A 16,823-nucleotide genomic window follows, 5' to 3' on the forward strand; every position below is an offset into this window, starting at 1 on the left:
GGGGCCAGGACGGCGGGGCCCCAGTGGGGCTAGGGGGGAGGTGGGCGGCGCCGAGGCTGCGGCCGGGGGCGGTGCGCGGAGCCGGGCCGGGCGCGAAGGAGCCGCTGGTGAATAATTGAGTGGGGCTGGGGTGGAGGTGGGGGGAACCACATCGCGGCTCCGCACACCGCATCCCGGCCCCGCGCCGCATCCCGGCTCCGCGCCCGGGCGCGCAGGCACCGCGGCTCCGCGCATCCCGGCTCCGCGCACCGCATCCCGGCTGCGAGCATCCCAGCTCCGTGCACCGCATCCCGGCCCCGCACCGCACCCCGGCCCCGCGCCGCACCATGGCCCTGCAGCTGCGGCTCCGCACCGTCTCCGGCCTCCGCGGCAAAGCCGACCGGATCGCCAAAGCGGCTTTCCGAGGTACCGGGCGGGGGGGGGCACGGGACGGGGTGGCCGCAGGAGCAGGCGGTTCGGCGAGGTCCCCTGGGGTCCCTCTGCCTCTTGGCCGGGGACACTGTGCCCCCCACATTACCTGCCACAGGCAGCCTTTGGGGAGGGGGATTTATCCAGGAAAATGTCTGCGATGTCCCAGCATGGTAAAACCCTCCTGGCTGCTCCCTGCCAGCTGGAGGGAGTGGGGCTGGGAACAGGCACTGGGATTGCTCTGCAGGAGGGTCAGAGGCTGAAACTTGGGTGCTGAAGCTGTCCTACCACAAAAGTGTCGCTCCAATGGCCAGGAGACAAAATTTGCTTGAGTAGGGACCCAGCGTATGCATGGGTTTTATTTTATTTTTTTATTTATTATTTTTTATCTAAGGCTGCTGCAGCTTTTCTGCTGCTTTTCTGGTCTGGTCTTTGCCAGCTCCAGAGCCATCCGGGAGAAGCTGCAAAAGGAGCACAGAGTCTGTAGGGTGCATCCTCAGCACCCGGCAAACGCCCCGCACAGCCAAGGATGCTTGGGACGGGCTGCCCACGGGTGTAACCACGCACACAGCGCTCACGGTGCGGCAGCGGCTCCGCTCGCGCGTTGTGTGCCGGAGCCCACCAGCAGGCACAGGAGTACGTGGGATGGTTTGACAGCTCATGGGGCTGGGAAGCAGGAATAGCAATCCCTTCTCCACTCAGAGACAGCACAGGAGAGAAGGAGAACAGATATTTTCACTAGCGTAGAGCCAGACCACCGAGCACTGCCTGAAACTACCTTGTCTGCACCCCCAACTGAACTACTTTAATGCTTTAATGACATTAAAATAACACAATTCCTCCTTCCTCTCTTCTCTGCCCCTGCTTGCCAACATCAGGGCAGGTGCAGTTAAAATAATGTCATCAGCAACAGAGGTTACCCTGGGCCAACACTGAAGGCTTGAGCAGTCCTAGCCCTAGACAACTCCCCTGAGCAGCCCCACTGCTTCCCCACCCAGTAGTGAGGGTGAATTTGCAGGAGGGCCAAAGGCCATGGCAGGTTTTCCAGGTGAACCTAGGGCAGACCTGGGTCTCCAGTCCCAGCTCGGCACAGCTGCAGGCTCACACAAAATCTCCCTGTTTTGCTCCTTGCCTCGACATCCTCAGGTAAGAGTCTTTACCAGAAACCATAAGGTCTGGCTAATGGGCAACACCACTCATCTCTGGAGGTCTGCATGTTCACCCCAGCACCCTGCACTGCTTAGCACTCCTGGAGGGTCTCCTGCCATGTGTAGCACGGCACCACAGCTTTAGAGCAGGAAGATCTGCCTTGCTGCCTCTGCCAAGTCCCCTTTGCTCTTTGGCTGCTCAACACCACGGATCGGTTACTCTTGTTACTGCTGGCCTAGAAGAACTGGATGGAAAATTACACCCAGGCTGAAAGGCTCTCTCTTGGCTTTGTTGGACTGCCGATGCTCGTAGCCGTGCTGTGCAGCATCTAGGGATGCAGCCAGGTGCCTGCAGGGGATGAGTGGTGATGAGAACCTGGCAGGATGCTACAGCAGGGTTAGCTCTGCCCTTCCTGGCCCAGTAGTGTCTCAGAGAGTGGAAGCAGGTGCAAACTTCTCCCACTCCATCCCTCTTGCTCCGGTGTAAAACCTTTCTCTGCTGTCTGTCAAACAGCTCCACTGGGACCCCTCAGTCCTGCCTTGGAGATGCTCCTGCTGCAATATTATCTCCCCCTGTTACAGTTTCATTTCTTCCAACCTCTAATGCTCCTGCCAGTTCCCTTGTCAAACCCCACATGTGGTTCCAGGCATTTCTCCAGGACCCCCATGACCCCATCCCCAGTTCAATCATCCCACGCTGTCATGTCAGGCAGTGCTCTCTCCAGTCAGGACGTCACTAAATTTTACAGCTGTGCTTCCTTCCTCTAGTCCCGAGCAGTGAGGAGCTGGGCTCCTGGTGGACAGTTCATTGCCAGAAAGAAATTTGGTGCTATCTTCAAGGACAGTTGGGTCAGGGGTAGGAAATACATTTCCTTCCTGGGAGTCTGTTCAAGCAGATGCTGTGTAAAGGAGGGATGCTGTGAATGTGGAGGGTATCACCACTGCATGCAGCCAGGGACACCTCTTCCTCTGCTTTTTGTGGACAGCCAAGGCACTCTCATGACTGGGAGTCCTAATGCTGCTCTCCTCTGCAAGTTCAATCCACCTGAAGCAGCTGCTCCTGGTGACCAGACCCAGTAGGGCTGAATCCTGAGATTTTGTTCTTGTTTCCTTCTTGTGCCACCCTGTGTGTGTGATACCAAGTCAAACTGCTGCGCTGTGGGGGAAATGAGCCCAGCAAAGCCCAGTAACCAGCCTGGCTGTGGGCTGTCCACAGACTCTAGGATGCTACACAGCTCTGGTGCAATTCTGTTGTGTTGCTTTAACAGTAAAATCCAGCTAGCAGGTTGATGTATTTCAAAGCAAACTGCAAAAGGACTGAGGGAGAGAAACCACAGAAAACATTGCCTGTAAATGGAGCAGCAATTTGAAGTGTCATGTTAATATTTAGCATATCCAGCTCCAAAGCCTATTTACACACAGTCTCAAAAGTGGGGGTGGGAGTGGAGAATGCTCTGCCTCTGTCTTACGGAGAGCAAAATCCAGGGGCAGATCCTTTGGATAGTTTTTGGACACCTGACATCAATGTTCTGAGCTGTGGGATAGGGCTGAGACCACGGTGTCAGGTAACACGACGTGAGTTGAGCGAATCCAGGATGGGACCTTGCGTGTGGCTGCATTACCCTGCCCTGTAGGTGAAGAACAGAGTATCACACTGGGATGGAAAAGTAGTGCAAGCTTTTTCGAAAGGTAATACCAAGGGCATCAACTCGATTCCATAGTTCAGAAGCAGATGTTGCTGCACAGGGTGGGAAAAAGCTCAGAGACCTGCAATAACATGTCTTTTTTTTTAATATATATATATATATATATATATAGGCCTGGTAGTCAGTATTTAGGGCTCACTATATCATTTTAACCTAAAGAGTTGGCAGCCCTGAGGGCTTAGGTGGGCTTATATGCTTCCTGATGTGGAGGTGTCTCGTGGATGTGACTCCCATGGCTGAGTGTGCGTAAGCAGGTCCAAACTGGTACTTCTGAGAACTGGTTCACAGAAGGCTTTCCTGGCTTCTGTTTGCCAGGATTTCAGTGCCATGATTGAGCACTGGCCCTTGCCCACCCAACCTGGGACAATATCAGGCCTGGCGTGGGTAGGCCTTGACCAGTAAACCCTGCCCAACTCTGCAGGAGTAAGAGGGGACTTCCCTGTTCGTGCTCCCAGAGAGATGCCTCCATCTGAGGTGGCTACCCTGGGACCCCTTTTTAATCAATAGAAGAAACAGGCATTTCTGGAGCATGATTCGGGATGTTTAGAGTGCAGGCGTGACGCTGTTGTGCCAGACGGTGCCTAGCCACATCCTGCGAGCTAGGAATGGGGTCTGTTCCCTCCTCCCCAAGTCTTCTGCTGGCGGTAGGTATGAACCGTTCTCGCGGTGCTGTGGGTGCTTGGTGCTTGGGCAGGGCAGCATTTCCAGGGGCGTTCAGCATCTTTGTGGCTTGGGCAAGGCTTTGCTGTCCCTGCCTTTCTCCATTGACTCTAGAGGGAGCTTTAGACTTGTTTAGACTTGACGTTTCATACCACAGCTGAAGCGAGGTGACCTCTACCAGCCTGTCAAGCTGCTGCTCAGTTGTACTGCCTCTTATATGTCCAATTGTCTAAACCACCCTCCGCATCCCACCCAGAAGGTCAAGCAAAACTGTGATCCCTGAATGAAGATCAACTTGCAGGTTTTCCCGAGGACTCCAAAATTTACACAAGAAGTGCTGTACTAACATTCATGATCATTCTGGTTCTCCTAGGGTTATCGCAGCCCTGTGAGCACTGCAGAAAGTGCTGTCCTCTTAGCTAGTCATGCTGCCAGCCAGTTATTCTCCTTTCCCCTCTTCCTACCCACCTGCATCACAGCCTGGGAGGCTGGAGCAGAGCTTTCCAGGTGGGAGTTTGCTCATTCAGCTCAGAGGATCTGTTACTGCACAAAGCTAAAGTGGCTCTGGCATGACAGGCTTCAGTGTGTGTTTTTGCAGGGGGCAGTGCTCTGAAATGCTGTTTGACTTCAACTCAAGTAGGAGATTAATAAATCACACCTCTTTTAAAATGGTTGTTCCTGAGAAAAGACTCATTTAGGAGTGCAGGGCTGAGATTGATTAAAGTGTAGGCTGAGTATAAAATAACATTGTTCTTCTTCTTCCAGGGATCCCTGTAATCCCGTGAGCCAGTATGAAGCATCACTGAACATCAGTATTTGAATGTTGCAAATACGAGAAACTGAGGCACAGATAGGCACAGGTTCTTGCTCACCATTTCCTGCTGAACCCATTGCAGAAGCCAGGAAGACTTGTGGAGTTTTCCAGCTCCAAATCTGGAAGTGGATTGGTGATATGGGTTTTTCCCCAACACCGTAAGAGTGGCCAAAATTTGATCCCACCCCTAAACAGCAGGGATCAATTTCTCATGATGGCATAGACCACTTGACTTGCCAAACTCCCAGGAGACACAGTGCTGGGAACAGCCTTTCCCTGGGGAAATGGAGGGTGTGTAAACCTACAGGTTCACTTGCCTTTTTGACCCTCTCAATTATTCTTAAGAGATTTGGGGATTTTTTTTTATTATTATTTCAGTGACTTGTAAAGCATCGATCACACTACAGTAGCTGCCCTGTGCATGCTCCAGTTGCTTGAAATGGGCCTCAAAAGCCCCAGATCAGTTGCCATTGCAACTTTCCAGCTCTCTGCTTCTTTACTCTGCAAGTAGAACTCACCTATGAGTGAATTTAGGAGTTTCAGCAAAGAGTTACTTTTCAGGTTAGCTTCAGCAGGAAGACTATAAAAATGTCCAGGGTGGGAGAACAAGCAGGCATGAAGGGAGTGGGAAGATCTGGGGTGCAAATCTACAAATTTTCTTTAGCTTGCCTATGAGGTTTGTGTCTGCTCCTTACCACCTCCCAGCCAGCATAAGGATGTACGGGGTTTGCACAAGTTTTGCATGGGATTAAAGCACCTAGCACCCTGCAAATGCCTGTCGCAGCTGCCCCTGCAGTGAGCCCCACTGCACCCCCGATACCAAGATGCCTTATAACTACGGGACATCTCTCCTCCCAAACTAGACACCTCTGGGCTGCAAATGGGGCTGGTGCACCCAGTGGTTCAATATCCTGGTGGTCAGCCTAATGCAAGAACTTGCCCCTGTCCTGGGAGATGCTCTTGCCTGCAGCAGGGTTCTCACTCTCAGATCAGCATAATTGCATTTGTGGGAGGAGGGGACCTGAACAGCTCTGGTGTAATTAGACTGTCTGTCAGCTAATTGATCATGGATGGAGTTATAAAAGAGCTCCTTAGCAAGGTTTACTCTCTGGATTAGCTGCCTGTAAATGAGAGAGATCACTCACAGAGCCACCACCCCCGGGCACCGCTGGACACCACTGGATAATGATATTATTTAATGAAGCAATTACCATTATACTCAGCTAGACTAGAAGAACATGAGGTTGGGGTTCCTACCATAGTCACTTGACAAAACACATGCTTTCAGGAGAAACAGGTCAGATGGTGGATGATTGTCCCCCCTAGAGTATCTTTTCCAAGCTACTGCTTCTTACATGTTCACGTAAAACTGATTCACTTCTTCTGATCTGTGCACGTCTCCTCTTCCATTTGGTCCCGTATCTTGCTGCATCTCTGCAACTTCAGCTGCATGTTTAGACCCTGGGGTAAAGATGAAAGGGTTCCAGCTGGTGGATACAGTGCCAGGCACTGTGTGTATTAGGAGGTGGCTGCATCCCAATGGAGGAGCGAGTTCCAGCTCCTGCCTGCTTCCCCGCTGGCAAAATGCTGAAATAGTTCCCAGCAGGGACCTGCAAAGGTGGTTTGGGATGCACAGGGCAGGTTCTGGGTTTCCTTTCCGCTAGTCTGGTGTTTTTCTCTGCTGCTACAGACATCAGGCTGTCTGTCAGCACCTGAAAAAAAAAAGATTTTTTGGCTTTCCATTGCCCTTTTGTAACAATTAAGTCAACACGGGATGAGCTGCAGGGATGCAGCCTTACCTGCAGAGGAACATGTCACTAGACTATCTCAACACCTGGTTTAAAAAAAATAAATAAATAAGGGAAATATTGACCCCACAGTAGTATGGGGTACCCTGACATCCGCTTTGGAGGTTGTCTGCAGTTCTGGACCCAGACCAGATTCCCCCATGCGTAGGCTGTCCCTGCTGGAAACAGAGATGTTTTTAGTAACCCAGGAGACTTTCTGGAACCAGAGGCTTCGTTTTGATTCAGTGTCTAGGTATTAGCATTTTTATAACTTTTCCTTCTGCAGTGTTATGAAGTGGATATTAACTAGAGATATTGACTCAGGGCAGAGGGGAGAGCAAAGGATTATCCTGCTGATAGCAGCCAACAGCACAAGGCAACTTTTGATCTATTAAAAACACTTGCCTCTCTTCTCCAAGGAGCTCCCCTCCATTGCAGCAACATCTAGGTGTTCCTCCTCTCGCCTTGTGCCCTCTCCCAGGTGATGATGTGCTTTTGAGGTCCAACCTGGCTCCCCACAAAGAGTGTGCCTCTGGGGCCGTGGCATAACCCAGGCCAATGCACCTGGCCCCAACCCTTCCCCAGGCAGGGTTAGCCCTGGACAGGGCATCCCTGGGGCAGTTTGGATGTGTCCCAGCTGGAAAGGGAGAGCTTCTGCTTGAACATAGCCAGCCCTTGCGTTTTTGTTAACCGTCCTGGACATAGCCTCTGATGCCTACCCCCTCTGAGCAAGCTCTACTATGAGCATCCAGCTGCTGGTCATGAAGTGGTCGTGTCTACAGCTGTGGGCTGGGCTCACATGGTGAGGAAGAGGCCATGGACTACCTGCAGTGTGAACCCTACGAGTCGGTCTTCCATCCACCTGTCTGGGCCCCAACTGGGAAGTGCCTGGTAGATCAGGTCGGTGGGACTTTGGGGCAGGAGAGATCTCCAAGGACACTGCAAGCAAGGGCAAGCAGGTTGGCTGTGTCTGTACAATCAGACTCAAATGTACAAATCTCCTGCTCTGTGCAGGAGCGGTGGCATTTTTGCTGGGGCAGATGGTCCTAAATCAAATCCTTGGGTTTTGGGCACACTCTGAGGGGGTGCGGACTTGCATCCAAGCATCCCTAAGTCTGAAGTCCCCACCTTAGACCAGTGTAAAAGCCATGGCAGAAACTGCTGTGATCCAGATCCAGGGGCTTGCTGTGTTTCATCTGCTCTGCAGTACTCACCGCAAGGCTTGACTAGGGCCACTCCAGAAAATCCTTTTCAACTAGCTCTTGAAGCAGGTTAATGTGTTTAGTGCCAGTGTGGGCTCTCCCATTTGGAACTAAACTGCCTCAGTTTATCTTATTTCACATTCACAATGAGTGGGGCAAAATCTGCTCTTGAATTTCCACCTCTAGTGAAGCTGGGTTCACCTGCTGGTGTGCCGTGTGTCCTCTCTGCCCACACGCCTGCTCGCACGTAGGTGATCATACACATGCGTGTCGCTGTCGTGCTCGTACACCGTCACCAGCTCGTTCTCCCCAGCCCGGTCAGTTCCTGCCCTCACACGTTGGTGCTGCTGTTGGGTTCATGCCAGCTCCTGCCCACGTCTCCCAGGCTTGCTGCCTTCTTGCCTTGGTCTAACCAACATCTTTCTCCTCTCCTCTCTCCAGGGCTGTCCTTCTACACCCGAGTGCTTGAAAACTGTGAGGATGAGGCCAGATTTGATGAGGTAAGAAATATCTTTTCCTTGTGGTCTATCTTGCACTTACAGTTTGTTTTTCAGAGCTCTCCTGTCCAGGCACATCCATCCTCAGATTTTAACACCCTCCTCAGGGTAGGTCTCCTCTTACAACAACACGGCAGTGCCACCACATTGGAGTAATGCTAGGCAGAGATGCTGAGCTAGTTTCACTGTTCACTCCGGTGCCTGGAGGGGAGAAGGGATTCCCAAGGCAGCAACAGCTGCTATCAGAGACAGAGGGAAAAGCAGTTATAGGTGAAGAACTCAAATCTGAATGTGTTGGCATCTTTTCTTTTTCTGCTCCAGGGTTTCCCCATGCAGATACCAAACAGGTCGCCTGAGGGGGGGGACCATAAGGGTGGTGGCCTGGCTGAGGCTGCGGGATGCTCCCAGCATGGGAAGAGCTGAGCTAATCAGGACCTACAGCCCCCTCGTTCCCCATGGGATAAAATCCTGCCATGCTCTTAGCAGCTTGATGTAGGTTTGCGTCTGCCTTTCCCCTCCACCACAGCATTATTATGTCCCAGCACAAACAGGGAGGATGCATTTGGGAAATAACTAATTAAAAAAAAAAAAAAAAAAGAGAGAGAGAGAGAGAAAGGCATTTGTTTGCACTGAAGTTTCAGGGGAAAAAAATGCTCGTATCCACCGGGCAAATACTGCTGGACTTGTGGCTCTCGCTTTCCTTGCACAAAAGGGAGGAACTCCTGAGCTCAGATCCTTGTCACAAATTCCTTGTTCCTCATGTATTCACAAACAACTCGACAGCTTCCCCCTGCCCTGCCCCGACCCCGAATGCATTCCTCAAATCACACCAGGTAACAAGCCAGTTTGTTCACTCTTTTGGTGCAAACGGGAAGATGTATTGGCTTTCAGCTCTCGGCTTTGGGCTTGCCAAGGAAGAGAAGAAAGAATTAAAACCCAGGTTCTGTGTGGTTCTGAAATGCAGCTTTGTCTTCAGCAGTTATCTTGAAAATATTCTGAGAAGATTGAAATAAGGTCACCCACACAAGCAGGGAATAGTGATGCTGCTGGGAAGTAACATTCAAAATGGAAATACGTATTCAAAAGAGAACGAATGTTTCCTTTGATTGTTTTGTGTTGCTCAGAGAAGATAACCTGCTCCCAGGGGCTGGAGAATACAGGAGGCTATAGAGAATATTGAGATCTTTAAACTCTTTATCCCTTTCTAAATCTTTTCCGCTTAAGAAAATAAGCTTTCATCCTGGTTCCAGGAGGGGGGTATTTTTGTGGGGCAATAAATCCCGTGGTGTTCCCATCTTGTGCAACTAGAAGCATGCCCAACTCCCTTGGCCCCTCTTGGTGGTCCAGTACAGTGTGGTCCAACCCCATTCCCACCCTAGGTGGGGAGAATTGGCCGATTAACAGTGGTGGAGCTGTGCCAGGCCAGTCCAGAGCAAACCCCTCTTCTCTAGGGCAAGGTTTGCAGAGTGGATCCGTGGCTTCTGAGCCCTGCTACAAAACCAGGTAATACACTGACCTTCAAATTACAGATGGAGGTGGGCTGTGTGTCCAGAGACCCTTTTGACTCAGTCTAGAGAGCAGGTCCAATCATAAGATAACATGCTCAACCATTTAGAATAGCCCTTTCCTGCAGTTTTAGGGGAAAATCTTAATCTTCTTGCACTCTCCTAAATTGCCAGGGAGGATAAAGGGAAGGGAGAGCCCAGGACAGCAGCGTTGACTCCCCTTCTGCTGCTTTCAGGGTTGCACGGGATTAAGGATGCATAGCAATGTCCTAACTGGAGGAGGGTCTCCAACCATCTCCTACAAAGCAGAGTCAGCCATGGAGAAGCTGCTTGTGTTAATGGGATGCAAACTTTTATAGAGGTTCATAGGGTAATTTGTTAATATAATAATTAACTTGAATAATAATGACAGATACGCACTATTAGAGCTGCTTTTGTCTCAAAACTCGCTTTGCTTTCAATATAGAGATCCTTCCCTGCCCTGTGCTGAAGGGCTGGAGGCAGGGGAAGCACCCGTTCAGCTCACAGTTTCAGGCTTGTTGCTGTCATGGGATACTAGATGCAGATTGCTCTGAGTGCTTGGTGCTTCACAACGATCTGGGAGCATCCCAGCCAAGATGTGAGCCACTTGTGGTCACAGATAGTGTGCAGGAGAGGAAGGAAAGCGATGTACCTCATGAAGACAGAGGCTGCAGAGATAAAGGAGAACAGTTATAAGAAAGCCTTGAACCGCAGGGGTATACTAGGACTCTACAGTGTGCATCGTATTTTTGTCTAGTGCCTCTTACTGCGTGTGTGGGGGTGTCTCGCACTGTTCCCATATCTGTCATGATTTTAACAGTTCCCAGCTTGAGTGCCTTGCTGCAAACCGGGTTAAAATCGGGCTGGTAGTATCTACACAGTGAATTGCAGCAGAGAGAGACAAGTTGATCTGGAACAACCCTGTATGCCTGGACCAAGCTTGGGCTCTTCTTGTCTCCTTGTGCTGGGTGATGAGTGATGCATCAGCAGCAGTTAGGTTTCCCCCAGATCCCTTCTTGTCTGCCTTGGAAATAGCCTGCTTTGCTCCACAAACCGCTTAGCTCCACCCAAGAGGAAACTTCAACATGGTTACGAGGTTGGCCAGGAACCAAGGACAACATCCAGTGCAGACAGAGACTGCATCAGACCACACAGTTGGTGTGCAGTGTGGACACTGCCCCTAGAAGTCACTTACTGCAGGGCTTCGGACTTGCCAAACGCGTGAATGTCCAGGTGGACATAGTTGCTCCATAAAGCATTCAGTTGCTTAAACATATGCCTAATGCTACATCAGACATATAGCTTCTGCTACAGCATCCGTGCCACCATACTGTCCACCCGGCCCCAAACAAGGTAGTTTGTTGAGTTCTAATGGCAATATCGAAAACATTTCCTTTGGGCAGGAGAAAAGGCAGGGAATTACCAATGAGATCTACTTTACTGCAGTTTGGAGGGAGAGGCAAACCTACATTCCCAGATCCACCTTCTGAGCTCTGCTGGTGGCTGGCTGGGAATTCAGCCGGACCTGCAATTCTGTGTGTGCTGAAACAGGGATGCTGCTCCTTGCCCTGCTCTGTAAGCTGCTCGGAGCTCTACAAGAGCAGTGATACCACTGGTGTAACCCTGCCACACTCTCAGAGCTGAGCGGGGGTCCCTGCCAGAGCACAGCTGACAGCTGGGGCTGGGCAGAGCTGTCCTCAGGACGAACAGGCTGGTGCTTGCTGGGGTGCATCCCTCTTACCATGTAGCATAGAGCGCAAGCCATGACAAAAATGTTAGAGTTGCAGCCCTAGAGTTGCAGTTTCCTCTTCCTCTGTTAAATCTCTCGCTATATTGTGCCACTGGAGGATTCCCTGATGCAACCGTCACGACAGAAGTGTGGACACTGGAGTGACAGGAAATCTGTCATGAAGTAGTAAATGTATCTTGCGTTGCCTGAAGTAATTAGCTGACAGGGCTGTCCGGGAAAGCAGATACTTCTGTTTGGGTTGTGTACACACACGGCAAATCATCGTGCCACTGACGACAAGTCCAGCTGGCAAGTTTTACTGGCAGCAGTCACCATGCTTGGCACGTAACCTCAGGGGAGAGGCAGAAGGGGCATGTCCTGTCCTTTGCATATGCTCACATCCAAGCAGAGCAATTAGCAATATCCTGGCAGGGAGGTGGCGAGTCCTTGCTGCTGGGGAAGCTGAAGGAAGCCGCCGATACGTGGCGTGGACGGCTTGAGCCTAGCAGCCTTCCTGGCCCTTACTCCGCAGCTGGCGCTGCAGGGGGAGACGGTTATGTAAGATTTTACGCAGAGGAGGTTTGTGTAACACCTCGGATGCCGAGCCAGGAGCAGGGCCGGCGGGGAGCACCGCGAGGAGGAAGGCACCGTGCCCTCCGTGAGGCTCAGCCCCACGCGTTGCCCCGCGCAGTGACGGGATGGGTGCACGTGGGCTGCAATGTCTGTGGTGCAAAAATTGACACGCTCTCTTCCAGATGGGCAGTGGCCGCCGGCTGGAGCAGCACGCGCTGAGCAGTGTGCGGGCGTCAGCTCACCCGTGGAGATGTGACTGCTCCGTGAGCCAGCCGCTATGATTTTTTGCCATTAACTGCTAGGCAAAGGGGACCACCTGTGATGCCTACTGCATCTTATCAGCGACAAAAACCTTGGAGGGTGATTTCAGCAGCTAGGCTGCTACCAGGGTGAGTTGCCTGAGTGCACAGGAGGCAAAAATTTCAGCTCAGATGCAAATGGGACAAGTTTCTTGCCTCCGGGGCAGGAGGCTCCTGGCACTGTGGAGAGATGCATGGCAGGTTAAGGGTGGTGGTGTCGGGCTGCAGTGAGGCAGTCTGCCAGCCACGGGGGCTCCGGAGAGCCGGGATGCTGCACCATGGCCCCAGCTGCACCCTGGAGATGGTACGGCCTCAGCTTCGGGGCGCTGCGTGGTGAGGGTCTGCCTGCCCTCCAGCAAATCCGCCCGGCTCGCACTCCCCCTCTGCAGAGCCTGATGCATTACCAGAAACACTCGCGGTTTTAGTCCCTCTTTAACTTTCCAGTTCTCCTGGAATATTGCAATGATTTGGTGTCGGCCACGTGAGAGAGGTGGGGTATTATTTCACATTACTCTTCAGTTATCTGTGCGCTCTCGTAGTGCTCAGGCGGCTCCTTGGTGCACCGATCGCGTGTGAACCAGGAACCTCAGAAATGTCCCCGTCTCCCCCGGCTTTCCCCTCAGTGGGGTGAAATGGTGACCTTGTGTCAGGATGGGGAGGTGGTACGATGGGAGGTTTTCTTAGCCCCTTTCTGGGGGAGGCTTTTGCAGCTGAGCAAAATGGTTCTGAGAGGGGACATGAAGCAGGGTGAGGAAGAAGAGGAAGGTCCCTGCCTTGTCTCGGAGCTAGGGACAACCAGAAAATTATTAGGTTCATCTGAAGCCAGAAGCTTTTTTTTCGATAGAGTTAACAAGGACGTCAGCCTTCCCTGCCACTACTTAACATTCATGAGAACGTGCTAGCAGGCTGAATTTGGGTTGCCCCGATGATTTCTATTTATTTAGTTTCATTCTTTTTTTTTTCTTTTGCAATTATTTTTTATTCATTGCTTAATGAATTATGCAAAACCTGTGCTTCTCCAGAGCTTGGCGAAGATAAGCTGCTGGCTATTCCTGAGGGTAGATGCAGCTCTTTAGCTCTATTTTATGTAATCAGGAACAGTTGTGTCGTGTCCTGTGCGCCTCCCAAATGGTTCCTCTTCTGAGGGCTTTGTCCTGGTGCTCTCCCACGACCATAGGAGGAAGCATTGCTGAAGGAAAAGAGAAGTCTAGTAATGGTGCTGGACTTAGATAGCCAGTTAAGCCCATGGCTATGTCTCATGTAGTCTTAAATGTAGCCCTGTGTTGATTCTTCCCGTGACCAGGAGATGTGATGTCTTGGAAAGACACCTGCGTGACTTGGAAAGCCAGGGGAGAGGGGTGGTGTCAGGATGTGCGTCCAGCGAAGGCTCCTAGGTGCTGCAAACACCCAGCAGCTATAAAAGGGGAGACATCACCTGTCAAAGATGCCCTTTCTCAGTTCGCTTGAAAACAGCCTCGCTGGGAAGTGTCTGGCTTCTGTATTCTGCAAGGGCATTTCTGTGTTTCTATCTTTTTTTTTCCCTTTGTTAATAAATCAGATAAATTGACCCAGCTGACATCAATTGCTTAGCTTTCCACGGACTTTTAATACAGCTTTTAACAATAAAACCAGTAAGGAGAATTAATAGCCAACCAGCAAGGGAAGGAAGAAGGGAAATGAAAGGAAGGGAGCTATTGGGAGCAGCCCGAGTGCCGAGCAATGCCACGGTGACGGATGTGCTCCTGCCGCGCGTTGGTGATGGGGAGGGAGCAGGGCGAGTATCCCGGAGGTGGTCAGGATGGTGCCGAGCCAGGGCTGAGCGCTGCTTGCTCTCAACTCAGCCAGAAACGGGCTGGAGGGAGCGAGCAGGGTTGAGGGCAGCGAGACGGGGCGGAGGGCTCTGCTGCGGGCTGCAGCAAGTGATGCCAGCGTTCGGGGTGCCCCTTGCACTTGCTTGCCCCCCGCCCTTCCTCTGCTCCTCGGAGCCGTCCCTGCCCATTCCCTGCAGTGGGCTCGAAGGAGATGTGTTTGCAAACAGCCTTGGTGCTAGGAAGGGGCCAGCCTTAGAGTCTGCTACCTTTGCACGGACCCCCTGGTGCACGGATGGTTCCCTGCGTGTCCCACCCAGGGGCTGGCGCAAGGGCAGCCCGGAGGCTGCTCTAACAGCAGAGCTGTCCCTGCTGCGCCACGTCCCCCGCACTGGCGCTTTCAGGAGGGCGGCTGCCCCCGGGTAGCAGCCCCTGACGGGCCCCTGGGATGGGCTAGTGAACGTCCTCGCCTCGCACTTCTGCAGCGGGAGGTCTCTGCTCGCTGACGTTAGGCCTTGAGCTGGTCAGCAGCTGCGAGTTGTTAATTTGCAGCTCCCTCACTGCAGAAGAAATTAAATGTGATGGAATCCAGGGGGGGGACTGTTTGCGTTTCTCCTCTCCAAGGACTAGCTCTTCTTCCGTTTAGATTACCAGGTAGTTTACAAGGCACTCCAGATATGCCAAGGAGGAAGGGAGGAGAGTCGCTCTCTGCTTCCTGGATGAGCTTTCGGGCTCAGCTGAGAAGGACAAGGTATATAATACTGGCAGCTTTGCACTGCTGCCAGCCTGCAATGGCTCAGAGACAGTCTGGCTGCAGCTGGACAGAACAGGGAAAACAAGGAATAGCAAGATCGTGCTGGGTAGGGGAATGGAAGTGGTCTTTAGTTGTGCAAAGCTTCATTCCCCGAGAACTTGGTAGTTATTAAGCAGGATCAGATCAGCCGTGTTCACCTATCTGCTGCTATCTCTTTCTGTCCCCACGAGCACCAGCGCCACTTCGCATCACTGGGGATCCACATGATGCTACTCCAGCTGTGCAGCCCTGTCCTTCCCTCTCTCCCACGTGGCACACAGCTGGACTGGCCCTGAAGGGAACCTCTGGGATAGCTGTCCTCCAAGGATACTTTCCTCCTGACCGTGGTGGTTAGAAGTCGGCATGTGTCCTGGAGCATGAGGGTTTACATCCCTTCCAGGCTCCCACTTGCATCTATTTTATGGTGGTGGGTTCAACTGGGATAGCTGGTGCAAATACAGCTTCCAGGTTTCTGTTTTACCCCTCCAGGTGTGTGGGGCACTTCTGCATTGCTTGGCTCGTGGGAAGCAGAAATTGGCCCTGCCTTGCTGTCATGCGTGGAGTGTTTTTCTCCATGGTTGGGGACACTGTGGGCCACCGAGACTGCCTATCTGCACTGGATAAATTTAAAGCCTGTGGCTTTCACCTGACCATCTAACTCCACTGCTCTTGCTCAAATAGAATGGCATTGCCAGCTTTTAAACAGATATAAGACACTTTCTAGGAGCAGCCTTCCAGCCTGCCTCTGAGCCATCCCCTACTTCCCTGTCCCAGCAGCCCTCTGGCATTATCATGGATAACGGATTATTAGGGATATAGAGTGAAAAGCAGCCAGGTGGTGCAGCCCCACGCAAAGGTCCGGCTCCCACGGGAGAGGCTGCACCAGAGAGGACAGACAAGGAGCTTCAGTGCCTGCCAAATTTAGGGAGCACTTTTAGATTTGGGGATTTATCACAGTCACTGTTGTAGGTGGATTTTAGTGGCTTAGTGGAAAGGGGCTTGAACGCAAGCTTGAGAGATGATGCATGCTTCTGCTGCCTTTGCCGCTGAATTGCTTGGTAGGTACAGGCGTGCTGGCTTGTGCTAGCTTCTCAGGCCGCATGAAATGCCACGTGGTATTTCACTTCAGCACAGGCGCTTCTAATTGATTTAGGAAAGTGGTCCCTCAAGGCCTGTTATAAATTAACCAAGAAAATTTCAGCGCCAAACATTTACCCTCTTTCATTGCTTACATGGAGGGCAGCACCCTGCAGAGATGTTAAAAGTAAAGAAAACCTGCTTGTAAAGGGACGAGGATGTGTGAATGCAGCCCCGGTCCTTGGGTGACCTGCGGCTGACCTGGCACCAGTGACATGAATTTGCAATGAGAAAATGTGCTCTCTCGGAGAGCCAGTGCTATGCGCTTTCAGCACAAAGCCCATCTGGGTCTCCCTTCTGGACGTTTGTGGTCTGGGCTTAGGACAGCGCTTTGCCTGAGCCTTGCACCTCGTTGCACACTGTGTATCCAGCCCGGAGCCACGCGCAGAGTGAGACAGCGAGTTGCAGAAATGTCCTCACACCATGTTACTCCGACCTGCACCAAAGACACACGTTTCCCTTAGAAGAAGGATGCAGCTCCACACTCGGATTATTTTGGTTCTTTGAGGGAAAATGCTGTTCTGATTAGTTGCAAATAACGCTGCCTTGGTGTGCTGTGGCTTCAGCGCAAGGGCAGCTCCCGGCATGCATCCAGCAAGGGATGAAACCTGAGGGAGCTGCTAAAACGCTGAATGAAAAAGTTTTGGTAGCTGCTTAATTTGGTGGGCAAAGGTTGAACAACAGCCAAGGAAAGATTGCTGAAGCTGATGCATTTAAAGTAGAAATGTAGTGCAAA

At 51.9% G+C, this 16,823-nt stretch overlaps 1 protein-coding gene across 1 annotated transcript in view; it reads left to right on the plus strand.

The window, feature by feature from the left end:
• Positions 1 to 326: 326 nt before the first annotated feature.
• The window catches only part of OTOF (otoferlin), a 110,802-nt gene continuing 94,305 nt past the window's right edge, over positions 327 to 16,823 (plus strand). The window contains exons 1-2 of the mRNA XM_062571252.1: positions 327 to 405; positions 8,167 to 8,225. Of these exons, the coding sequence (XP_062427236.1) occupies positions 327 to 405; positions 8,167 to 8,225 (138 nt within the window). The remainder of the gene's footprint in view (positions 406 to 8,166; positions 8,226 to 16,823) is intronic.

The sequence above is a fragment of the Rhea pennata genome, chromosome 3 (assembly GCF_028389875.1).
Source record: "Rhea pennata isolate bPtePen1 chromosome 3, bPtePen1.pri, whole genome shotgun sequence".
In the NCBI taxonomy this organism is placed as follows: domain Eukaryota; kingdom Metazoa; phylum Chordata; class Aves; order Rheiformes; family Rheidae; genus Rhea; species Rhea pennata.